General features: G+C 43.8%; 1 protein-coding gene across 1 annotated transcript in view; it reads right to left on the reverse strand.

Annotated features, from left to right (window-relative positions):
* JAZF1 (JAZF zinc finger 1) overlaps positions 1-25,133 on the reverse strand; it is a 325,971-nt gene extending 300,838 nt beyond the window's left edge. The window contains exon 1 of the mRNA XM_027573405.1: positions 24,877-25,133. Within this exon, the coding sequence (XP_027429206.1) occupies positions 24,877-24,991 (115 nt within the window). The 5' untranslated portion in view covers positions 24,992-25,133. The remainder of the gene's footprint in view (positions 1-24,876) is intronic.
* Between the last annotated feature and the right edge of the window lie 1,369 nt (positions 25,134-26,502).

Consider the following 26,502-nt stretch of genomic DNA (forward strand, 5'->3'; position numbering starts at 1 on the left):
GAGGAGGCCAGCCTCAACCTGGAATCTAGGACCATACTCCAAAGTGAATGGGGGGCAAACTTCTGTAAAGGGTCAGATGGCACGTTTTTTGGCTTTGCGGGCCATATGGTCTCTGTCGCAACTATTCAACTCTGCCATTGTAGCACAAAAGCAACCACAAACAAGATGAAAATAAATGAGTATGGCCGTGTTCCAATAAAACTTTATTTATGGACATAAAATTTGAGTTGCATATAATTTTCACATGTTAGAAAACTTTTTTTCCAACCATTTAAAAATGCAAAAACCATTCTTAGTATGTGAGCCACACAAAAACAGAGTACAGGCCAAATTTGGCCCATGGGCCATAATTTACCAACCATGCTGTAGAGGATGATGGAGCAACAGCAGAGAAGGAAGCTGTCCTTAAAGAGCCTCATGGAGTAGAGGTACTATCCACCCAAACCACAGTCTACTTCTGTTAACAACACAGAAAGAAGCTTCTAGCCTCTTTGAGCACTGGCATTTCAGGGTCCCTGTTAAGAAAGCTTAGCGTGTAACTATAAACCATGCAGCTTCATATATAAAAGCACATTTTGGTGTGAGAGTTTGATATTAGGACTGTTGAAAATGAACAAAAAGTTAAAGAAATGGAAGAGTCGTTTTTTTTTTAAATTCCTGATGTAAGCTTCAACTCCATGTTTCTTGCTAACCTTCTAAGGCGGCAGAATGAACAGGGGTCAATATCGATCTTGATGGCTGCAACAGAGACTGCCTGATGTCTACTCTCTCCTTATGACTTCATAATGAACCCTGGACAATGGATCCTGCAGAAGGATCATACTTCTTAGCCTCCCCAAGCTTAGGTGGGAGTGGGAACCCTGGGCCTAGGAGAAAGGAGTCCACAATGAGCATGTGAGCACGTGCACACGCACGCGCACGCACACACACAACTTCCTAACACTGCCCAGGCCTCTCCCCGAAACCATAGCTCATGAGGGACCAAGAGGTGGTAAACAGGCAAACAAGCTTCTCCTTCCCCATCCAGGTCAATAGGCTACCTCCCACTGTTGGCCGGTGTAATGTAGGCACAGCATAGGGCTTCCCAGAAAGCCCTTTTGGCCTTCCTCTAAGCCTGGAAATCAGGGAGCCTTAACTAAGGGCTCTGGGACCCTGAGGTGAAGCGGAAGAGAATGGTAGGGATCTCAGCATCTCAGCTGGCAGGAACATCCTGGGTCACTGCAGAAGAGCAACAAGCGAAATCCAGATTTTTTTTACCTAAGCTACTGTGGTCAGGTGGCCCCAAGTTAGATCCTATTTGCACAACTAAATAAAGATAAAAGCCACATCAGTACAGTGCACAACTCTGAGACAGAGAATTCTCAGCTCTAAAGGAGCAACAATCATGGGATCAAGACGATGTCTTGTAGGGGATTCTGGGAAAGCCGGTTTTGCTTGCAGGTCCCCTCACCATTGGTTTACTCCAATCCTATTATACCTCCCAACTGGTCCTCTGTACATGCGGCCCTACCACTGACTGCAGCTCAGCATTTAGTCTGACGTGGACTCGGAATCAGGCCTAGTGACGTCGAGCATTCAAAGAGATGTCAGGCAACCTGGCTCCTCATTTTGGCTCTCCACTAATGGCTGACAGCCAGTCAGTTGGTCAGAGCATCTCAGTGTACCAACCTGGGCTCTGGGCCCAGGAAACAACAGCGCATTGACTGAGCCTCTGCTTCAGGGAGCTCACATCCTGATGAGGGAGACAGAGAATAGATGAACAAATACATAAGTAATAGGATTCCAATAGAGGCCAGTCCTAGGTAGAGTATAACTGGGTAACGTGCTAGCATGAGGAGGGAGTGCAGGCTGCTCGGTTGGCTGAGGTAGAGGGGAAGCCTCTGAGCGGATGATACCTGAAAGATAAGGAGCCCATCAAGGGTGGCAGGTAGGGGTGGTGAGCCTTGGGAGCCCATGTCACCCTTCCCAGTGTATACAGAGCCTGTTATCCTGGATATTGCATGCAAACTAGAGTCTAGTGGGCCAGACTTCACTCCTAAGGCCTAAACAGTTTTTAAAATTTTTACCCAATTTTTAGCCCTGATATTCCTCATTCATAAAAACATACATAATTATACTGGGGACTTAAAAGTTCTTTTCACTTACACTGTGATCTTTTAAAAGCAGCTACTTCAGTTTTGTTTACAAGAGCAAAAATAACTTAACAGAGATGGATGATACTGCCCCCAAGGTGGTGAAAACTGGGGTGGGGCTGTGGAATCCCTTTCTCTCTTTATACACAAAGCACAGGTATGTATACAGTCCAAAACCTCCCAGTACATCTGTAGTATGAAAATTTTCAAGGGTGGAGGACAGATAGGAAACAATGTCTATAACAGCTCCTGGGGAGGGGCTTAATGAATAAAGGGTTGAGAAACACTGATTTACATAAATACCTCATCTAAAATGTAACAGAGACTGAACCCCCACTGTCATTCTCTATCCCTTCATTCTTTTTTTTTTAAAGATTTTATTTATTTATTCGACGGAAAGACAGACAGAGAGCACAAGTAGGCAGAGAGGCAGGCAGAGGGAGAAGCAGGCTCCCCGCAGAGCAGAAACCGATGCGGGGCTCGATCCCAGGACCCTGAGATTATGACCTGAGCTGAAGGCAGATGCTTAACCGACTGAGCCAGCCAGGTGCCCCCAACCCCTCATTCTGCTTTACTGTCCTTTCCAGCATTTACCGCTACCGAACATGACACGTTTTGTTGCTGCTGCTTATCTGGGTCCCCATCTAGAATGTAGGCTCCACGAGAGTCGGTCGAGGCTGTGTTCCCTGCTGTGTCTGCAGCACGTGGAACAGTGCAGGCACGGGGCAGTGCAGGTGCACTGGTTGTGTGAGAGTAGGCTGTTGGCTTTCATGTCCTCAAAGGCTCCTCCTGCTTGTCAAGTTCTGTGATTCTAAGATGCCCTTAATAGCACTGTCAGCCACAAAGCATCATTTTTGATCCATCCCAGGAGGCCATTCCTTGCATACCAAAAGCATCGCACGAGAAGGTAGCCTCCTTTATGGCCCACCCCACCCCACCCAGGACCAGCTATGTTTTAGGAAGTCTTTCGTGTATTTATCAAAGCAGCTCCACGGTCAGAAACTCCAGTGTAACAGAACCTCATGCTGCATCAGGTGGTGATGAGCAGACTACAGGATTTCTGAAATTATCAACAAGATATAGACCTTTCTGACTCACACTCAGCTTCTGTCAAGAGGAAGGTAGTATCGTTTCTTGGCCTTTTGGCTAAGATCAAGTGAGGAGGGAGGAGTACCTCCCTCGGTTTAGGAGTCTTTCTTGGAGAAGAAAAATTCTTGAGTTGTCTGTATGCAGCAAGAGGCATGAACCACAGCATCTTTAGACCTAAAAGAAACCTCAAAAAGCATCCATTCTCACTGTCGTGAAGCTCTAGATCTCAAAGCCCAAATTTGAACTCTGGTTGCTTTCAGTGAGTGACAGAGGGCAAGTTATTTACCTATGCAGTAGCTCATCTCTTTCATCTGTAAACTGAGAATAGTAATAGGTGCACCCTATAGGTGAATTAATTTGTGTGAAGGACTCAGAACCATAGTAATGCCTAGTACACTACAGGCACTCAACATATATTAGCCACTATCACTATAATTAGCATTTTGGTTTTCACTTCTTTTAAACTTGAAAAATCTTGAAAAGAAGGGCCATATGCACCCCAATGTTCATAGAAGCAATGGAATATTGCTCAGCCATCAGAAAGGATGAATACCCAACTTTTGCCTCAACATGGATGGGACTGAAGGAGATTATGCTAAGTGAAATAAGTCAAGCAAAGAAAGTCAATTATCATATGGTTTCACTTATTTGTGGAACATAAAGAAGAGCATGGAGGACATTAGGAGAAGGAAGGGAAAAATGAAGGGAGGGAAATCGGAGGGAGAGATGAACCATGAGAGACTATGGACTCTGAGAAACAAAAGGGGTTTTAGAGGGGAGGGGGTGGGGGGATGGGTTAGCCCGGTGATGGGTATTAGGGAGGGCACGTACTGCATGGAGCACTGGGTGTTATACGAAAACAATGGATCGTGGACCACTACATCAAAAACTAATGATGTATTGTATGGTGACTAACATTAACATAATAAAATTAAAAATAATAATAATAAATTTGAAAAGTCTTTTAATCTAAGAAAAGAACACCCCAAGTCTCTGTATGAAGGGGATTAAAACTACTATGCAGTTCTATAGAAATCCTAGAGCCCCAAGAAGCCCTCCTGGAAAACCAGTGATTAAGCTCCATACAAATATTTTACTCCCCAAGAAATGGAGACTCAAGGTTGATGTGACTGGTCAAAGTCACACTAGAACTCCAATCTCAACTACTGACCCCTCTTGTGCCATGTGCCCAGGTGCTCCTCATTATCAAGGAAGTACAGAACGTGTGTGCTAATGGGACTTTACCGCTGTCATAGGAATGAGGGGTCACGGATGCAGAATGCAGAAACAGAATGCAGAAAACAGTGCGCTTGACCTTCACAGAGAGTCATGAAGTTCACCATGGCCCACATACAAAGCAGAAAGTTCTGTGGAATCCGTAACAGAGGGTAATACTTCCAGAGAACCCAGGGCTTTTCCCAATAGCCTTTGCTAGTGACTAGCCAGAATTAGAAGCAGTCTATAGCTACCCTTTATTCCTAAGGACCCCACTGTTCCTAGGGCAGTATGGTGAAGGCTTTGGAGTTAAGAAGGCCTGGCTGCGTAATCTTGATGGTTACTTACCCTCCTTAAGGTTCAACGTCTTGACCTATAACTACAGATAACAATAGCACCCCCCTCACGGCCTTCACGAGAGAGTCAAACGGGAGAATACATTCAATTGTGTTTCACAGTCCTTAGGTGGACTCAGTAGTCCGATAGTTGGAGCTCAATATATTGTAAATTCTATTATTATTATAACCACCCACTCTTTCCCCATTTGACTACTAGAATATATATTAGCTCATCAATAAAAGCAGAATTCTCAAATGCAAACTTACTTGTCGGTCCAGGGTGGGAACCTGTCAGCTGTCCACCCAAATCAGGCCTGCCCATACTCCACGGTAAAAAATCCTCGTTAGGCCTCACTGGGGGCTACATGTGGCAGGGCTTCCATAGCAAAAGTGGCCAAGCAATTAAGTTCTCACCGATGGAACAGGGTGGAATGACAGGTTACCCTTGAAGGCCTTGGCCACAGCACATTGTATGTGCAATCCTCCACATTCTTTTCCTTTCTCCCAAAATGAATACAAAGTTTCATCCTCAGGGAAGGACCCTAGGGAACGCAGCTTGTATCATATAGAAAAGTAGACTTTGAGAGAACAGACATCAGGTGGAATGACATGGAGCTGAGTAGCCTGCCTCACCACCCTGGATCCTTATGGGAAAGAGAAATTTCCTGGACCTTTCATCTATGTAATGTTGGGCCTGTTTGTTATGATAGTTGACTCTTTTATCCTGGTATGTCCATTCCTTGGGAGAAATGACTGAGCTGAAAATTTATAATAGTTCTGAACAAACTGATGATAAAAATCACAGACACAATCTGAGAGCCAACTTGCGGGTTAGGACAGGAGTTAGACTATGAGAACAAAATATTTTTTATATGCCCTTTAAATCTTGTAGATACACCATGAAGATGAGCCTGCATACTGTTTTCAACTCCTCTGATACAACAAAGAAGCCACAGCTTCCTTGAGTGTGTAGAAAATGTCTGATTAAAGGCAAAGCATGGAACTAACTCAAAGACTTTAAATTCCTATGGCTTCAAAAGTCTGTATTTCCAGGCAAAATGTGAAAGTGGAAAAAAAATGACTGTTTTTAGGAACAATCTAATCTGGTCCTTGGAGCTGAAGGCTTCACGGTAGAGGATACTTGTCTGGATACAATTCAGTGGATATCAGTTTACGTTCCTACATCATAAACTTGGTGCTATTGCAGAATGGGGACACAGAGCCATGAATCACGCCTTTTGGAGGCTCCCAATCTAGTGAGGAGACACAGACATACTGAAAGAACAATAACAGAACGCCGTCTGTAGTACCTGTTAAACCACGTAATAATAAAGCATTATAGCATCAGCTCATTATTTATTAAATGTTTCACATGTGCCAGACAAACTAGGGCTCACCACTTACTTAACCCTCTTAACAGCCCTATATCGTGGATGTCACATTTCTCATTTTGTAAATGAGAAAATTATACTTTAGTAAGTTGCCCGAAGTCACAGAGCAGCCCACCCAGAACCTGGGGTGTGTGATCCCAGTGACCACTCCCTCAGCCACTGGAAGGTGTGATGTAGAATGGAGGGAAAGGAGGTTCCTCACTGGCAGGTCAGCCCTGTCCCAGCCTCTGGGATGCTGGCTCAGAACTGGGGTAAGAGAAGGGTCGTAAGATTCTGCCCATAGTCCCAAAGCTTCTCTGAAGGTCTCTGTGCTGTAAAAGGGCATCATAGTTAGGGTCCCCAACCTTCTCAGCCTTGTCAACAGGTCAGGAACTTAGAAGACAGGCACATGAGGTCACCCAAATTAAAGTCTTCTGATTCTTTCTTTTTTTTTTAGAGACAGAGGGAGAGGGACAGAGAGAATCTTAAGCAGGCTCCACGCACAGCACAGAGCCCCACACAAGGCTCAATCTCATGGCCCTGAGATCATCACCTGAGCCGAAACCAAGAGTTGGACACTTAACCAACTGACACCCAGGCATCCTTAAGTCTTTGGATTCTTACATAACCTCAGAATGGAAAATGTTCATCCCTAACCAGAGAAGGAGATTCCCCTCTTTTTTGTGACTAAGGAGAAATACTTTTAACTGCTTTTGCTTTTTTTTTTTAATTTCTTTAAAAAAATTTTTTTTAAGTAGGCTCCACACCCAATGTGGGTCTTGAACTTACAAACCTGAGATTAAGAGTCACATGCTCTATCAATTGAGCCAGCCAGGTGCCCCTACTTCTACTTTAAGTCTTAACTTCCCTGTGTGAAATGCTTCTTCATTCCTTATTGGGAAGTCCCAATGTATGCCTCCCACATTCTGTAGGAAGGTGTAGGGATAGCAATCTCATGTTTACACAGTATTATAATCATTTTAGGGGAAATTTATATTTCTGTATTAAATTTCAAATCCTTTTGGACTTTATTTCTAATAAACAGTATCTGTGATAATGGATTACTGTCTGCTCACATCTCTCCCTCTCCCTTGCTCTATCAATTCTGTGCTTGGCCACATGATTTGATGTGGCTAAAGGAACGTTACAGTCATGACACGAATAGAGGCCTCTAAATGAGCTTCCATGGTGTGGTGCAGCACTTGTGCTCCTATGGTCTGCCATGAGAAAAGCATGCCCCTGGTACCTGTTGGCCCTTCAGCCTGGTCCCAAAATGAACACATGTCCACTGACTTGTGCCCAGCCTGCATAGGATCAGTTGACTGGCAGCCTGAAGCACAGCCACCCAGCTGAATCACCTTGCAGACCAGAGAGCATGGAAATAATTGCTTACTACTGAGAGCCAGTGAGTTTTGGGCTATATTACTGTGGCAGTAGCTGACTAATGGCATCATCATTTTACATCAACTGGAAAGGCTCAATTACAGTTCTATGTATTTCTGGGTAAAGCATACTGTGTGATTATTCCCTTGGACTGCACAGGCATCCTGTCACCCAAAACATGCCATTTCTCAATTACTTGAAAAAAGATTCTGGCAGGTTAGAATGTAGAGAACAGGGGCACCAGGGTGGCTCAGTCGGTTAAGCGTCTGCCTTCAGCTCAGGTCATGATCCCAGGTCTTGGAATGGAGCCCCGTGTCCAGCTCCTGCTCAGCGGGGAGCCTGCTTCTCCCTCTCCCTCTGCCCTCCCCTCTGCTCACGCTCTCCCTCTCTCAAATAAATAAAATCTTTAAAAAATGTAGAGAACAGGTTCATATACCCCCAATAAATACAAAAGCTCATTTTGACAATGAAATATTTATGCTAATGTCTCCCCATATGATACAGATGTGGAAGAGAAACCAGGATCTATTTTTCATGGAAGAGATAAAATACTAAAATTTCAGAATAAAAAGAGTACTGATGGTGAAATAATATCTTGAGGTTCATGGTCCCTATAATCTCCCTCAGTAATTTTTCTGTCCTTCTGTCAATATGTTTTAGGTTACTATTGCCAAGACCATTCCTCCTCTCTTCTCCCCACAGCCAACCCCCACCCCCGGTACTGCCAATACTCCCATCACTAAAGTCTAGCAAGATTTCAAGAAGCTCCTAAAAAAATTTTTTAAAGAAATCTACAGATCACAGGTTAGGAAATGTACCAAACATTATTGTTTAATGCATCATGATTATTGATAATCCTTGTTTTCACTCCCACTCCAAAATAAAATAGCAAACACTGCATGAGTTACATTAGTCAAATGAATGACTTTAGTCAAAAATTTTTATTTCACTATAGATTTTGAAATTTTTTTTTTAAAGATTTTATTTGTCTGACAGAGAGAGACAGAGTGAGAGAGGGAACACAAGCAGGGGGAGTAGGAGAGGGAGAAGCAGGCTTCCTGCGGAGCAGGGAGCCTGATGCAGGGCTCGATCCCAGGATCCTGGGACCATGACCTGAACAGAAGACAGATGCTTAATGACCGAGCCACCCAGGTGCCCCTAGATTTTGAAATATTAACGGGATTCTTAGGATTGAACAAAAAGTGAACTAGATTTGAAGAGATCTAGAGGCTAGTTTCCCAGATCTCTACATGGCTTCGCAGTGGGTAATGGAGTCCTTGAGTGACTTGAATGTTACAGAAAGCATAGTGGAAACTATAACAATAAACCTGCACAACATTCCACATCATTGTTAAGGTTGGAATTAATTTTAAGATTTTTTAAAATTTTATTTTAAGTACGATCTACCCCCCAATGTGGGGCTCAAACTCATGACCCCAAGATCAAGAGTTACATGTTGCACAGACTGAGGCAGCCGGGCGCCCCGTGGCTGGAATTATTTTAACTCTATTTGGTGACACTGGCTGACACACAGGTCTCTGTTGGAGGTCCTGACAATGGCTGCCATCCTATCCTCAACCACTTCCCCCTTTCTCCATCCTCTCCCACCACACCAGCCTCCTTGCTGCTCCTCAAACATACCAGACACGGGCACCTGGGTGGCTCAGTTGGTTAAGCGACTGCCTTCGGCTCAAGTCATGATCCTGGAGTCCCGGGATCGAGTCCCACATCGGGCTCCCTGCTCAGCAGGGAGTCTGCTTCTCCCTCTGACCCTCTTCCCTCTCGTGCTCTCTCTCTCTCTCTCTCTCAAATAAATCTTTAAAAAAAAAAGAAAAACATACCAGACACTCCTGCTCTGACCCTTTGTCCTTGCTGGTCCTACTGCCTGGAACACTCGTCCCCCTTGAGACCTGAACGGCTCCTTCATGCCCCTCCTTCATTCAGGTCCCTTCCGAGATGGCTTCCTCTCAGAGGCCATCCCAGACCTCTCAAACAGGCCTCCCAACCTCTGTCTTCTCGTGACAGTCTTATGACTTGGAAGTTATCTTATGGATTTGTGTTTTTTTCTTGCTGCTCCCGTAAGCACGGACTGTGTGTGGTTCACTACACTAACCCAGCTCCTGGAGAGTGTCCGCATAGCTCGCATTCAATAAATATTTACTAAATGTATAAACGGGAGTTTTAAAAGTCGCTGCATGGAAAAAAAAAACAGAAAAAGAAAGCATTTACTTATTAAATCAGATTGTTGGACAAAAATCTCTCAATGCACAGAATCCATGTGGAGGGAGAAGGAAAATAACTAAAGGGACCCTCAACAACAGAGCTGGAAACCATTTCCTTATTCAACTACAAAGAAGTCACATAAGCCTGGACCAGCTGGTTAACTATATCAGATCTTCGTGCACTCTTTAAGGGGGAAAACCATTGGCAGTATATTCTGTAGGACTGAAAATTATTTCAGTCATTGTCAAATACCATTTAGAAACAAAGAAGTTAAATATTCTCTGCAATCAGTACACAACTCAACTATTGCCACTCGACCTTCTAAAACAAGGCCTATCCTGGAACTTCCCAGAGAAGCTTCCAGCATTTGAGTATGTGACATTTCAAGGACTGTTATTAAAGAGATGCAAGGCCACTTAGCCAGGAGAGCATGGCATTTGGTTAGATTCCTATAGTCATGTTCTTGGACTGCTTCATAAAAGCCCCACAAATCCTCTCGAATGATTCACAATAAACCTTTACAAACAATACATACAAAATAATCTCCTGTTTTTCCATTGCTTGGTGCAACATGAAAAAATTATGTTTTCTGTTTATATAGTTTAATAAACCTCTCTAGACTCTCAAAATGCCTTTTCTCCCAAATGGAAAATTGTATTTATCAAATATGGAAGTCATTTTTCTAATCACATGATCTAACATCTCAAAAACTTAAATCTGGATAAACAATCCTAAATTAAGGCTGGTATATTTTGAAACAGCAAGAATTTGTGTGTGGAATGTTTTAACAGCTCATGGATTCCTATGACTGCTCAGTATGACTTATACAAATACAAACCAAAACTCTACCAGGGAAATCAAATTTCATCAAATATCTCAAAGTAAAAATGCTTAACAAAAAACAGAAATGTGTAATGTTAGTTTGATTCTTCTTCTCCATCATATTATGGAAACATAAAGAGGAGAGAAGAATCTGCGGAATGTGGCACTGGCAGCAGCATCATGGACGCAAGAAGATGGTACAGTAATATTAGCATTAATATTTACAGGATGCTTCCTTAGCTGCAAGGCCCTTCATATGCGTGTTTTTATTTAATCCTCATAACAACACTCTGAGATAAATACTATCTTCATCTGACAGAAGTTGAGGTCCAGATGAGTTAAATAACCTTGGCCAAGGTCACATAGCCAGCAGGGTTCAGGGCCATACCACGACTCCACAGGAAAGCCTTCCACACAGCTTCCTCCAGAAGGCAAGGAAGGGGGCTCACTGGAGAGCTTTCTTTTCTTCAGAATTCACCAGAGTTCCAACAGCTCACATACCAAATAAATGTGGTGTCTCACCACACCTTGATATATATACCATTATTCCCATTTTAAAGTTTTTTTTTTTTTTAATTAAGGCACAGAGAGGTTATATATTTGACAGAAGGAACAAAGCCAGGATCTCAAGTGAGGTAAGTTGGCTCCTGTAACCACAGGCTGGACCACTGTTCTACTGTTGTTCTCTCGGCTCCTCTTGGCCAAGCACTCTTGCCCACTCATGACTTTAACCTCCTCGGCTTCTTCATCTACGGAATTAGCTAGTTGGACTAGATCACCTCTAAGTTTCCTCCTGGCTTTTCATTGATACAGTGCTCAAATTCATCTGCTCGAAATCATCTTTTTGCCATGATGAAAACTCGCAGGATAGAGTATTTGAGTGGTCCTGCTTTTTTTCCTCAGGGGGAGAAAATGCACCCAATAATGATCCTAATATACTTTCAGGATTAAGCTCATTTTTTAGAATTTTGTATAGTATGAAAGAAAAATTTGAAATCACAAAGTTTTCATTTTAAAAATTAACCATTTCCTGAAAAGAAATGGAAATTCAAAAACAAAACAAAATTATAAGCTACTATTCTTTCCATTACACCTTCTGTAGTCTGTATAGCTTTTTTGCTGGGAACAACGGTCTTCAACATTTACTGTGCATCTCAAGCATCTATACATACTCCATTAAAACACATGCCTATCATCAGTATCTTATTAAATACAGTGATGAGCAGGAGTGGAATAGTTTTCTTGCACAATGTTTTAAAACCATCTATACTGGTTGCAAACCAGTATAAGAAGAGAGATTTCATGTAAAAATCTTAGTTCCTAGCTTCTCTCTCCCAAATAAGGACAAGGATCTGCCAACTGCCTGCACTCCAACCTGACAACACTGGGCTGCAGGTGAGTGGAAGCTGCCTTTGTAAGCAAAGCCAGGGCTCCCTCTAGTTTGCCAGAGTGGTGGGAACCACTCCCAACTAGACTGAATTTGGTCACTTTGTTCAGACACTGTGTCCTGAGGGCATCAAGTTTGAGAAGTTTAGAAGAAGGTTTCCCAGTTTGGGCATTTCTGCTCGAACTCCATATCTGAGATAGTATCATGTCTTCAAAACTGTTCTACATTAAATGCTTGCCTCCAGTAAAGCTAAAAATTACACTTATTGAACTGAAACCCAAAAAGGTCACACCCCTTTAAAAGCGTTATTCCTTTAAAAAAAGAAAATCCACAATCTTTGCAATGCTAGTTATTCCATTTGTGTAAACCAACTGGTTCCCAACTCTGACAACAAATTAGAATCAACTTTGACAGGCGCTCAGACCCAGATCGCCCCCGGTCAATCACATCAGAAGCTCTGCGGGTGGAGCCAGGCAGCGATCCTTACTTTTTCCAGGTTCACCCATGTGATTCTGATGACAACTCATGTTGAAAACTGCTGCCATACAGGCACTTATAAATCAGTAGGACTGATTGCCGCAGGTCACAGATAAGAATAATTCTCATTACTTTCCAATATAATACATTAACACTTAAGGTGCCATTATTTTTCCAGGTTTTGACAAAGTATTATTTCTTTATTCTAACATCTGATGTGAAATGTCCATATAACTTCCCTTAACCAAATTTCTTGTCTGGTGTTCCCATATTTCAAACAAATATTTTGGTGTGGGCCCCTGAAAGTGCTCAGTGCTGAAGTGAGGCCAACATACAAAAGGGAGTTTCCAGCTCAGGCAGAACATCGAGACTTAAACTAGTTTAAAGCAAACACTGTCAACCAATGAGTTGGTGCCAAACTCCAGATGTCTAGTATCAGAAATATCCTACCAAAAGATCTCCTCGGTAAAGATCTAAAATTGAAACTCTTTATAGATTGCTTGGGGCCTATGAAATAAATGCCCACAAGAGATCTGCTGAGCCCTGAAGAGGAATTTTAGTCCACAGTCCACCAGTCTGTCAGTTATCTCGATAAAGTGAGATTAGCTGGGGAAAGGAGAGGCCTAGAGAAGTTCATCTAGAATTTCTGAGCTGAAGGCTTTCTGTAATAGGTCCTCAGCTTACAAGGAAACTTCAATACCCCATTTCTTTCATTTGATGTTTGATACCTGAAGCAGCATGGGCATAATTTATGCTTATTACCATGCTGTTCAGTTTACTTAATGGTAAGCTGTACAAATATGTCTTTACAAATTTCCCTGCTTTTGCCATTACTTATATAATTACACTATGTACTGACAATCAGGCAGCTGGATTAGCATTCAAGAGACTTTCGCTGAATGATTAGGTAAGAAAAACGGTGCTTCAATTTAAGCCCAGATGTGCTCCTGCACCAGCTGTTTAAGGCCTGGTGATGAAGTAATAGGACCTGAAAAGCGCTCTGTGAAGGACACCAGGGAAGTGTCCAGCAGGAAAGGCTCTACACATACCCAGGCAACTAGGATTTCAGCTCTTCATTTACAGTGCTTTTGGCTGGGTCCCATTAGGTTATCATGGGTCCAAACAAATTTTTAAATTAATGCACATGAACATAATCCCAATACTTTAATTTGGAAACCTAAACTAAAAGAGAAGTTTGTGTGTATAGTGTTAGGTATTATGTTTGTCAGGAGTCTCCCACCCCCAGATAAGTTAAGTATCTGTGAGGGAGAGAAAACTAGTTAGCACCTTTAGACAATTCAGTAATTACAACCACTTTAGAACTGCCAAATTATTCGTTCCACTATTGTTACTGTGATGATGGGATGCTCATGGACCCTCCCAATCACCGTAAACATCTTCAGTAGTCTGGAAACATTTCCATTTTTTCTTTAATCTTATTTATTTGTTTGTTTTTTGAGAGAAAGTGCACATGAGCTGGGGGGGGCGGGGGGAGGAGCAGAGGGAAAAGAGAGAGAATCCCAAGCAGGCTCCATACTCAGCTTAGCACAGAGCCTGGCGTGGGGCTCGATCTCATGATCATGAGATCATGACCTGAGCTGAAACCAAGAGTCGGACCCTTAAGTGACTGAGCCACCCAGGTACCCCTGGAAACATTTCTATTTCTACCAGAAGACAGGTTATCAAAGCATCTCCCCAACGATCCAAATTGCTGCCTTTGGAAGTCCAACCTTTCTTCTGTATGTGAAACACTCAGGTATGTAAGAGCCTTTATTAAAATGTAAATATCCTGTACAGGGCCACAACATAGACTGTAAAGAGCAGGTACTAAGGTATAGGAGGACACCTGAGAGCAAAGCCTACCCTTACTCCCCTGAACATTTTTCTAGCTATGCACTATAAGCTATATTATTTGCTCTATATCTTCACCTACGTCTCATGTTAAATGGGACAAATGCGGCTTTCTTAAGCAATGCATAAAAAGCAATTAGCCTGTGCCTCACTAGTAGATGGTTAATAAACAGTAGCTATTGTTACTATTTTATACAAACAAGAAGACTGTCAGAACTGTCCAAGTTAGAAAAGCTAAAAGGTAGTTAGATTCAAGATTCAAAATCCTGCTTTACAGTCCAAGCTTTCTCCTCCCCGCAAGCCCCCTGCCTCCTTTATACCAAACTGCCCCAGCAAAAACGTCAGAGGAAGCAAGATACGCTTTTGTCCCAGCATTGTTTAAGTCCTAGAATGTTCTAGGCAACCACATATTGTAAGGCAAGAAATCATTCAACTGAGCTTCATAATATCCTCAAAGTGGAACAAGCCTCACCAAGTTCAATTCCTAAGGACGAAAATAAGGACATGGATTTCTCTTTCAAATCTACTTAAAAAAACAAAGTCTTCCTCAAATTCCCTTAATATAAACTGCTTGGGCTAATTGCACAACTGGTATTTGTGTCTGCCATAAACATACATATAAACACATAAACATATTATTCCTCATACATGCACATTTCCAAAGAAGATAAGCTTCAAAGATGTTTTTCACCACCTGAAGTTACCTCTGAACTTACTCTTCTTACCATCCAAAGCACTTCTCAATTTTTGTTTTCATTTCATTTCTGAAAACGCTTCTTGAGGAAGACCCTAGGAAGATGACAAGGCCCATCCTCCAGGTAGGGGCTGTGTTTGGTGGGAGGCAAAGTATAAAAGTGGTTACCCTGAAGTATGGTGAGCAGGTCCTACAGGACAAAGAGGGAAGGACCAATTATATGATTTCTGAGGTAGGAGAGGCTTTCTGCTCTGAAGGAAAATATTTGTTTTATAATCTTACCAAAATAAACATTCTGGTTCATATTTCACTAGATAACGTATTTAACTCCAAACTGGAAGTACTTCTAGGATGGAATAATGTTTATTTCATAGGTTTGCAATGAGGGTGAATTAAATATTGTATGAAAACTGGTTAATACAATCTCTGGCACACAGTAGTGACTCCCTAAGTGGTACCAAGAAATGGATCCATGTTTTGTGAGGTCTGCAGCTTTAGACTCTTTATGGAAAAAAAAAAACAACATTACAAATACAAAATGATTACAAAAATCATCATCTATTTAGATTAAGAAATCACAACAAAATACAAAAAGCTAACATTACCAAAACATCACTAAATCAAAATCCAGAATAAGAAACCAGTATGTGAATTCACCACCTGATACACTGCTATAAATACTTCTTTTGGGCTTCATATTCTGTGATTACTTCTCATATGACAATGATTTATATTAATATCATTTTCTATAAGGCACAAACATAAATCAGTCTTTCCTCAAGTCTGGGTGATCAGTACTTACTTTTAATTACTGATAATTCAGAAAAGTTACTTTCAGCCTCACAGCTCCTTATTGGTAAAGCCATATAAATTTTTAGGATCACTATCAAACTTATAAACACCTTTATTAATTTTCTTTCATATATGAGCCATAAGAATTCAGGGCATTTCAAGCTTTCCTATGCAATGACGGACTTCAAATATTCTTTATGTTGATGAAACTCATTTTTTTTAAAGATTTTATTTATTTATTTATTTGAGAGAGAGAGAGAATGAGAGATAGAAAGCACGAGAGGGAAGAGGGTCAGAGGGAGAAGCAGACTCCCTGCTGAGCAGGAAGCCCAATGTGGGACTCGATCCGGGACTCCAGGATCATGACCTGAGCCGAAGGCAGTCGCTTAACCAACTGAGCCACCCAGGCACCCATGTTGATGACACTCATTAACCAGTTTGTTGTCAATACTTTTTGTTGTTGTTGATACATAAACACGTGTGCCAAATGAGCAAGAAACTTAAACACAGAACTTCTATAAAAAACATAGTGCATTTGTAAATGTATACTATCTCACACTGCATTATATATAATTATATATATAATTTTATAATATATAAATAACATAATATATAAGTATATATGTGTAAAACATAATAGTCATATAATATAATTATATGTTACATGCTATATTACATTATTGAGTATATTCCTAACAGAAGGAACTTGCATATTAACTACACTTAGATAAGAACTGAACTCCCTACTTAGAATTTTACACATTTAACAGAAGAATTTTCCAGACTCGCTTCTGGCTCCCCACATTTCAAACTAATTCCTACTGGTAGATGTCATAGTATACATTCCTACTGCAATACCACCTCTGGCCCTGCCCCTTTGTGTAAGGGCCCCAGGTGAGCTGGCACAGTGGATGGTGTTCCTGCGAAGTGATTCCCATATTCAGATAGCTACGAATAACTTAACTAGACACCGAGATGACCATGAATCCTAGAAATATGTACCATTAAGCCCAAACTAAATATGTCCCAAATTCAAGTTCCCCCTAGCTATATCTCAAAAATACTCTCAACTCCAAGGTCACTGAACCCAAGGAGATATGTTACAGAGGGGAAGTCAGGGTAGAAAAGAAAAATGTTAACCAACTGCTGTTAATCTTACTTTTCCAAATTTTACAAGTTATTATCCCAAGAACACACTGCTACACACACTGCTAGGGCTCCTCCAGGACCTTGGAAAGGACTGTGTGGATCCTAGGAATGTATTCATAAATGGTAAAACATGGATTGTACACGTGTGGGGCCCTGGGGCTTGAGCCTCACTCTTCACAATAAATCTCTGTGGTCCCTATAATTACTCATCATTTATCTCAGTCTGTACATATCTGGTCTTTCCAAATAAATTTCAATTCCTTGGAAACAGGAAGTACTGTCTTAAGTACTAGCATATATAGTAAATACTCAAAAATGTGTGTGGTAGGGGCGCCTGGATGGCTCAGGTGGTTAAGTGTCTACCTTCGGCTCAGGTCGTGATCCCAGGGTCCCGGGATGGAGCCTGGCATCGGGCTCCCTGCTCAGCGGGGAGTCTGCCTGCCCCCACCCCTACCCTGCCTGTGCTCTCAATAAATAAAAAATCTTTTTAAAAAAACGTGTGTGGTAATCCTCATTATACATAGTGATTTTGAGAGACAGAGAGTAGAGATATAAATGTATAAATGTATTATACACACACATATATATGTAAATGCATATATACATGTGGGTGTAGAGATATTCACATACATGCATAAATATATCATTTAGAATGTATTATATATATACATGTATTTTACACACTATATATGTCATTTATCTATATAGTAAATTTATAGATCAATTCTCTATATAATACCAAAGAAACAGTGAGTCGTTCCACGTTAATAATTCAAACATGGCATCTAGATCTTGTCCCCTCAAAGAGATCCATCTCAGAAGAAAGTCACCATTATAGCCTGGCAGACAATGAACAGGGCTTCCTCTAGGAGGCCAGTGGGTGAGCCAGGCAAGAGCCACTCTGGCCATTAGGAGACTATCAATGCTGGACAGAGAGTCTGGAGTTAGTGACCCAAGAAGAGTCACTTTGACTCCTGCCAGAGTGGAGAGAGCGCTACTGGGAAGACTTCACCCTTAAAGAGAATATCCATTAATGTAGTCCCTGCTTGCCCCTGGCCTTTAAAAAAATAATAATAGATGAAAACTACCGCAACACTGCAGTGTTTAGTGCAAGGGGAAAATACAATTTTCTTTAAACTGATTTAGCATGTTAAAATTGAAAGGCTTGCTTTTTTCCAAACAAATGTCCAATAAATTTCTGACATTTGCAGTTTCTGATTTTCACGTTCTAAATAAACAACATGTGCTATTTAACACTTGAGCAAGGTCTACATGGAGCATATCTATTACTTCATCATGAAACAAAATATATTATCTTAAATCCAGCAAGTTCAGTAGCATACAGGCCATGTCAGCACTGCCAAAATCTGAGGGCAGGGGTCAGGATGGGTGGGGGAGAGAAATATAAAGAAATGTGGGGCCTGGGGGGCACCTGGGGGGCTCAGTCACTAAGCGTCCGCCTTGGGCTCAGGTCATGATCCTGTGGTCCTGGGATCGAGCCCCGCATCGGGCTCCCTGCTCCACAGGAAGCCTGCTTCTCCCTCTCCCACTCCCCCTGCTCGCACTCCCTCTCTCGCTGTCTCTCTCTGCCAAATAAATAAATAAAATCTTAAAAAAAAAAAAAAGACTCACAAAAAAAAAAAAGAAAGAAAGAAATGTGGGGTCTGGTTCTTGTCCTAAAAGCAAAAGCTAGAAAGAAAGGGAGGATATTTAAGGGGTTTGATAGCATTGTCCTGTTTCTCGGATCTCAGTCTAAAACATGAGGCCTTTGGCTTCGAGACAGTCCTAGGAAAGCCCCTCACATCAAATGTCACCAGCTTGCTCCAGCTGTGAGGCTTCTTCACTGTCATCACTGGGAAGAATCGGGTTTTCCGAAAACAGCCAGCGGTTTGCATCTCTAGTACTGTCACGACGGGAGAGGTTTCCAAAATATAGGCATTCTAAAGGAAGCTATTTTCCAAATATGAAGGCTTTTGTCAACCAGTCAGTTGCAGGCAGTTTTTCTGTCTGCGCATCTCAGTCACACATCAGAGAACATGGACACTACAACAAGAAAACAATCAGAAGCTTGTGAAATTTATGAGATCGAATGAATGTTCACTAGCAACAGTCCATAAAGGGTGAGCTGACTGTTTACAGGTGAGAACTGGCTCAAATGGAAAACTGGTTTTGGAGAACGCTGTGAGGTTTTAGATTTAGGGTTCCCCTACACTGTGTGTGGTATGTAGGCGCACTCACGCACACGTGTGCACTTGAAGCCTCACCTGGCTCCATACCTGGGACCTTCTTGGGAACTATGGGAGGGAGTAGCAGGGCACCTTGCCGCCAAGCCACAGGGTACAGGCAAAGAGCAGGGCAGGCAGTGACAGGCCTTTCATTCATTCATTTATTCCTTCAGTCATTCCTTCTCCCCACAGGAAATGTCCTCATAGGAATGTGCCCACAAGCTCAAAGCACAGTGCTTCTTTCTAATCCTGGGTTTTTCCAAATAAATACAGGCCACAAGGAAAGGCCATGTTGGAGGCCACTGGCCTTGACACCACTTTCCAGTCCACAGTGGCAAAGGCCTCTGCCAGCATCTGAAGTACCTCTGGCCACAGAGAAGAGAAAGTGGCCAGAGCCTGTAACCCCAATGCGGGACTGCTGAAGGGTTTTCCATTTCCTCTGCACAACCTTTCCTGGGAAGGGCCTCATGATTTCACATAGTTGTAGGTGGACACAACCCACATTCTGTTAACCTCTACCGTAGACTTTCATAGTAGGATTACAAACAGACTTATACAGTAAATACACAAAATGGCAAGAAACTGGGCGACTGCACTGTAAATGAGGACTTTACACTTAATCCTCCTCAGCCACTGCATGGGGTAGGTGCTATTTACTGTCTTCATTGTCCAGAGGCAGAAACTGAGGCACAGGGAGGCTGACAAGTGTCAGAGGTGTATATTCAAACCCAAACATGCTGTGTTCACTCTGCTGCCTCTCAAATGATCCTCACTTGGAGAGTTCAGAGCTACTTTCAAAAGAAGGAACACAGACCAATTGTGTCTAGAGGGGAAGTAGGGATGGTATTATCTAGTTCTTCACCCATTTGGCAATTTGGCATAGGCCCAGCTCTACCGGTCTGAAATCCAAATTCCAGTTCACACTTGGCCAGCCATGGAAACTTAAGGCAAGTTATGTAACCTTTCTGTGTCTCAATCTGTTCACCTATAAAGCAGGGATAATAAGGGCCTACTACCTATTACATATACCTACCTATTCAGCATACTATGGTGCTACTTTAAGAAGATAATGCAAATATTTACTAAACTACTGTTGAAGCTGAATTCTACACCATTGGTAGTACAATAAGTACCTTATTTTTCTGTCCAGGGACTTTGACCTTTACTAATTAGATGGTTTACAAATCTACCCTCTGAAATGAAGCAGCATGGATTTTTCCTCTTGGTTTTGGAAATGAGGAAACTAAGAAACTCACAAGAAACCTGCTGACATTCAGTGTCAAGAACCACCAAGTCATTATATTACAAGTCATTACAGCTACTGTAAGCCATTAGGTCAACAATATTTCATCTCCTAATGGGGCCTCTTCAGGAAAATCTGAGTCAACAATAGCAAAGCTGAGGCTCCTAACATCTGGGGAAAGCTCTAAGTGACCTTTTAGTTGAGTACCATCACAAGAATAACTCAACTGGGTCAGATTCTCTGTTCCAGTCTAAGAGGTGCAGTCTGCCTTGGGGCCTTTGCACTATCTATTCTGTTTGCCTGGATCCTGATGTTCCCCCTATGTCCTCATGGTTAACTGCCTCACTTCTGTCAAGGTTTTGGATTACCTCTTAGCTTCTCAGTGAAGCCTACCCTGACCAACCAATTAAAAATTCTAACACTTCCTCCTCTCAATCTACCTTAGCCTGCTCTAATCTCTCTCTTTCCCATAACCACCTTCAACATCCCATTTAATTTATTTTTATGCTGAGTGTTTACTGTCTATCTTCCACCACTAGAATATAAACCCCCCAAAGTTGGGATCTTTGTTTGTTCACCAACAAATACCAAGGGCCTAGAACTATGTCTGGTATAAAATAGATACTAAATATACATTATTACATAAATAAATTTAACATGCAGAGGTACTTTTACAAATGTACCAAATAATCAAATCTAGTAAGAATGATTAAACAGTTCCCTTTCTGAGACCAAAAGTCAAAAGATTTCTCAGCACTGAGATGCACGGACAGAGCAGGCATTTCATGAGTCTGTGACATTGACCTTCAGTGCTAAATTTAGTGCCCTTGGTGTTTCTGTGATTCCTAGTTACCAGTTTAGCTTCACCTATCTAGGTTGTGCATGTCAAGAGTGTTTCTACAAACTCAAGTATCTACTCACAGTAAGAAGCAAACAAATCTTGATCAGCTTTTCCTGTCTCCAGGAAACGGAGCTGGGCTATGAATGAATTGAGAGCAAAGCTGATTGAGAAACACTTCACAATCGCAGGGCTATGGGATTTCTAGGCAATTTCAGCTGAGGGGAGGGCTTCGGCTGTTATACCAGGGTTGTACAGGGAGACAGGCTACTCCAGTACTAGACCAGCGATGAAAGGCAAGGACCAACCCAGGAACACAGAACACAGGTGCTGCGCTCCTCCAGGAAGAAGAGAGCTAAGACAGAGGATGGGGAAAATCACACTTCCCTTGACCCTACAGCCCCAAATCCTTGTTCCTATGGGTACAGGAAAATGGTTAAAAACAAGAGCTAAATGCACATATGTAACAGAATAGAGATAGCTTTTCTCTACTCACTGCACTTAATTAATCTGAACTAAGTATTACAATTATAATGAAAACTGTGGGCCTTGCACACCAAAGGCCTTGAAAAATCTGTCAAACAAGAACCACGCCATAGTCCCACAAACCTTCCTGTCAACACTGCCTAAGGATTCTGACTAGTTAAATAGTAATAACTCAGAAAGGTCCCCAAGATGGAACTACCACCTGAGCATATTTCTAATACTCTTATGATTACTAAATTAACAAGCTCTGTGAAAAAATGAAAGACAATATTAAAATAAATCTTTTAGTAGTCCTTTCATGCATCTTTTTCATGTGGCCACTCAATAACAAGGACAATCAGAAAGTCAATCACTAAAAACAACCGTCTGCCTCCGAAAATTTATAGACTGAACCACAAACAATAAATAAATATCCCTTAATTCACATAGAGAACTTTCACTAAATGCTTGGTCCAATATATCTGCACTCATGTCCCCTCATCAAGTATATTTATGTGTCACTGCCTACTAATCAGGGTATTTTTACTCTTCTCCAGGTCAATTCTTATTTGTGCATACAGGCCTAATCAGGATATTTTTACTCTTCTCCAGGTCAATTCTTATTTGTGCATACAGGCCTCTCTTTAAAAGCAAAGGGCCTCTGCTCAGCAAAGGCACCCAATAGTTTAAATTCATCTCTTCCCTCTGGGAATTTCAAGTGTTTGTTCATTTTAGCATTTATCTTCCATAAAGCTGGCTGGTTTTAAACTAATTCCAAAGTACAGTCATTGTTAGCCTTGCCACACAGTGTGCCTAAGTCATAACTATTGTTATAAACTTAATTCTTCAATATTTTCATTAAAAGACTAGCCCTTTGGGGATGACCATTACTTAAAAGCTGAGTTTCAGAAAATTTACAGAACCTTTAAAAATGTTTACCCAATACTAACAATTTCTACAAACTTAAAAAGCTCTTTTGATCCACCATTTAAAATCATCTACTTGATTATAAACTAAATCCTCAAGAAGAATAACTGCCTTTGACACATTTTAATATATATAACTGATATTTTCTTTTAACCAGCTAGTCGCAGTAGGCAGGCAATGCGGGAAAATTATTACTCACCTTACATTAACTATAGTTTATCCTAACTCTTAGTTAAAGTGAATGGGATAGGCAATGACAGCCCTCCCTAAGTAGGGAAATATTATCTATTTATATATTTATGTAATACACATTTATTATTTGTTTCTATTATTTTCTGTATATTGAAAGGAAAGGAATTTGAAGTTACAAAATTTCTATTGGAACTTTGCATTACTGGAGTTTTAGTATTATTTTAAACTGCCCATCATGAAAATCTGATTTATCCTTTAAGTACCTTTGGTTATGGCTATTCAATCATGATATGAATCAGCAAATTTGCTACTCCGTTAAATTCCTGCTTTTAAGACTACCAAAACTTGCCTAGTTTTTCTCTCACACCTCTATCAGAGGAGATGGCAGAAACTATTATACCGATGTTTTTAAAAGTTTCAAAACCTGGACAATTATTCATCAGGATTATTTCTTCAAAGACATTCGGTAGACATTTTCAATGATTACTTCCCATTCCAGATGCCCCTGCCCCTCATATCCTACGCTAAACTAGCAATCAAAGCTTAATAAGCACCCACTGTGTGCAAAGAGAAAGATTATACTAAGCAAAGACCATAAGGCTCGGCCTCATTTTATTCGTGCATAAATACACAGCAGTCGTGATTTATTCTCACAACTTTGTAGAGACGTGAGTTGCATCCACATGGATGAATCCACAGCATTCATTTGGAAATGGCTTTCTGGGGTTAATTCACAGGTTCTCCATATTAGACAGCCCCGATGGGACATCACGCGGTCCTTTCACCTTCCAGCCCACGCAGGACAACTCGTGGGCACCAGCCACACCTTCTGCAGGTGGCTGGATCGCCAGAGGCAAATGAGCCCGACCCATCTCCCCACGCAGGAACTCCGGACAGGAGTATGTAAAAGCGTGCAAGGACTTCTGAGAATTCAAGGACTTGTTGAAAGGCCCCAGGGTCTCGGGCAGGAAGGGAAAGCAGCCAGCGACCCCTCCCCCGCAGCCACCGAGTCCCCCGCGCCCCAGGCGCTGCGCAGGCCGCCGCCACGGATCCCGGGCGCAGCCGGCGCACCTCGGGCCTAGCACCATTGGAAAGGCAAATCTCAGAGCCGGGGCACATTTAAATGCCCGGCCACGGCCCCGGGAGATTGCTCTCCAGCAGACACAGCCGCAGGGGCCTCCGGGGCCGCCCGGCCTGAGGCGTTGGGTGCGGCCCGCGGGCGTCCCCGGGACCTAAGCCCGCAGCGCCCCGGCGTCCGCACCAGGCCAGGGCAGGGACGGGTGGCCAGGGCCCCCAGGCCAGCGTCCCCGGCCCGGCCGCGGGCAAAGGAGGGCTAGAGCCGCGTCCTCCGCCCGCGGCCGCCGGCTCCCGCCCCCTCCCGACGCACCACACCTAGCAACCCGCGCTGACAGGACGCAGTGGCGGCGGCGGCGGGAGGAGGAAGCGGAATGGCTGCCGCGGTGGAGCCACCCCCGCCCCCCCCCCCCCCCCGCTCCCACCTCCCAGCGGCTGCAGCCGCCGCGGAGCCCTGACAGCTCGAGCCCGGGCGGAAGCAGCGGGCGGCGTGCAGCGCCCGCCCCCCCAACGCCGCCCCCCGGCGCCTCGGGCCGCCCCGACCACCGGGCCAACTAACTCCGCGCCCCTGCCCAGCGCCAGCCGCCCGGCCCAGCCGCGCCCTCCGCCCCGCGCCCCCTCCCCGGCGCCCGGCCCCGCCGCCGCATCTCCCCGCCGCCCGGTCCCTCCTCCCGCCGCCCCCGCCGCGGCGCACCCCCCACTCCCACCACTTCGCCGCCGGCGCGCACGCCCCTCGGAATCCCCCAGCCCGGCCGCCCGCCAGCCCCGGCACCTCGGGGCGCCCGCCCCCTCCCCCACCCCGGCCCGCTCCCCGCCCCCCAGGCACCTCGCGCCTCCGCATCCCGTCACCCCCACGCCTGGGGCTTGCACACACCCTCCCGCCCCGCCGCCGCCTGCCTCCCTCCCGGCCACCCCTGGCCATTCTGGGGTTCTCGCCTGGGCAGGAGTTTCCGCGCGCCCGGCACCCCCGCCCACCCCCGGGCCATTTACCGATGTGGTTGTCCTCGATGTGCTCGATGAGGTCGGCCAGGGTGGGGAAGTGGAGTCCGCAGCCCCCGAATCGGCAGGTATTGGAGAAGAAGGAGGCGGCGGCGATGCCTGTCATGGTGCTACATCGAGAGCCCCCCTGGTGTCGGCTCTGCGAGCGCCGGGCCGGCGGGCGGAGGGAGGGAGGGAGGGAGGCAGGGTGGGGTGAGGAGAGGAGGGGCTGGGGGAGGGGGAGAGAGGCGGGGTGAGGGGAGCGGAGAGAACGGGACGGAGGGAGAGGGGGCTAGAGCGATGAAGGAGAGCGAGGAGAGACCGGGAGGCAGAGGGGAGGCGGCGGCGGCGGCGGCGGCGGCGTCGGGAGCGGCTGGGGGAGGGTGGGGGTGGGGGGTGAGGCCGCCGCAGCTGGGAGGAGGGACCAGGGCGCGCGGCAACAGCTGTGCGGCCCCAACCTCGGCTCCTGGACCGAGGCCTCACCTGCGAGCTCCTGCCACCAACTTTATCTCTGTCGGCCTGCCCTTCACAGTTGGTAATACATGCAGTCTGTTTGGAGCTTCCCTGGTTATGTATATTACCTTCTTGATATATACACATCTATTAATTACACATGCATCCCGCGATGAGAACTCAGGGAGTTACCCAGGCCCCACTCGGGGGCATTTGTTTGCACTTGGCCACCTGTCTAGATGTGACACTGACATTCACAGGGGACCCAGGAAAGGTAATTGTGTGCACCTTACTCTTTAAACCTTTTTTTTTTTAAAGTCATTTTCTCTGGAGGTTTGTACTAACTAATTGATTTTAATGAAATTTCCCTCTAGGCCAAAAGAAAATCTTAGCTTTATTTAAATTTCAAAATAGATTTCTTGATTGTCAAGTGCATTTGCCCGTGTTTTACATATGTATCACGTTTGTTATACTCCCTGCTCCTTTTGGGAAAACAAAAACTAAAATGATTTCATTTCCCCAAATTACAGCACCCCACTGCCCTATCTCAGGTCTGGGAATTGACTCATCCATCTCTCTCAGAGCAAGATCATCAGCAGAAAGGACAGTGCATTGGTTAAGGCTAGGAGTAAAAACAAGGTCAAGGGACATATTTACTCTTCATTTAAAAGAGAAAAGACTCCTACAATCAATCTTGATTACACATTTAAACCATAATGTTGACCAGTTAAACACTTAAGTTGAATTTGGTAGCATTTTGCTAAGAATCGGTTACTTTCTGGTCCCCAACTCCAACCCCAGCTACACTCATTTTTTTTTTTAAGATTTTATTTATTTATTTGACAGAGAGCACAAGCAGGGGGGGAGTGGCAAGCAGGGGGGAGCGGCAGGGAGAGGGAGAAGCAGGCTCCCCGCTGAGCAGGTAGCCCAACTTGGAACTTTGGGATCAGGACCTGAGCCCGAAGGCAGAGGCTTAACCGACTGAGCCACCCAGGCACCCCACACTCATATTTTTACCTGCAAAGTGTGCGATCTCTGATAGCACTTTCCCAGGTGCCTAAGGAACACAGCACATTATTGGCAGTTTATGATCCAACAGTGCATTTTTTAATACAGGTATACTGAATTTAGCACTTTTCCTTAGGACAAATTTCACTTACCCTAGGTGCAGATACATACAGAAAT

The sequence above is a fragment of the Zalophus californianus genome, chromosome 12, assembly GCF_009762305.2.
Source record: "Zalophus californianus isolate mZalCal1 chromosome 12, mZalCal1.pri.v2, whole genome shotgun sequence".
In the NCBI taxonomy this organism is placed as follows: Eukaryota; Metazoa; Chordata; class Mammalia; order Carnivora; family Otariidae; genus Zalophus; species Zalophus californianus.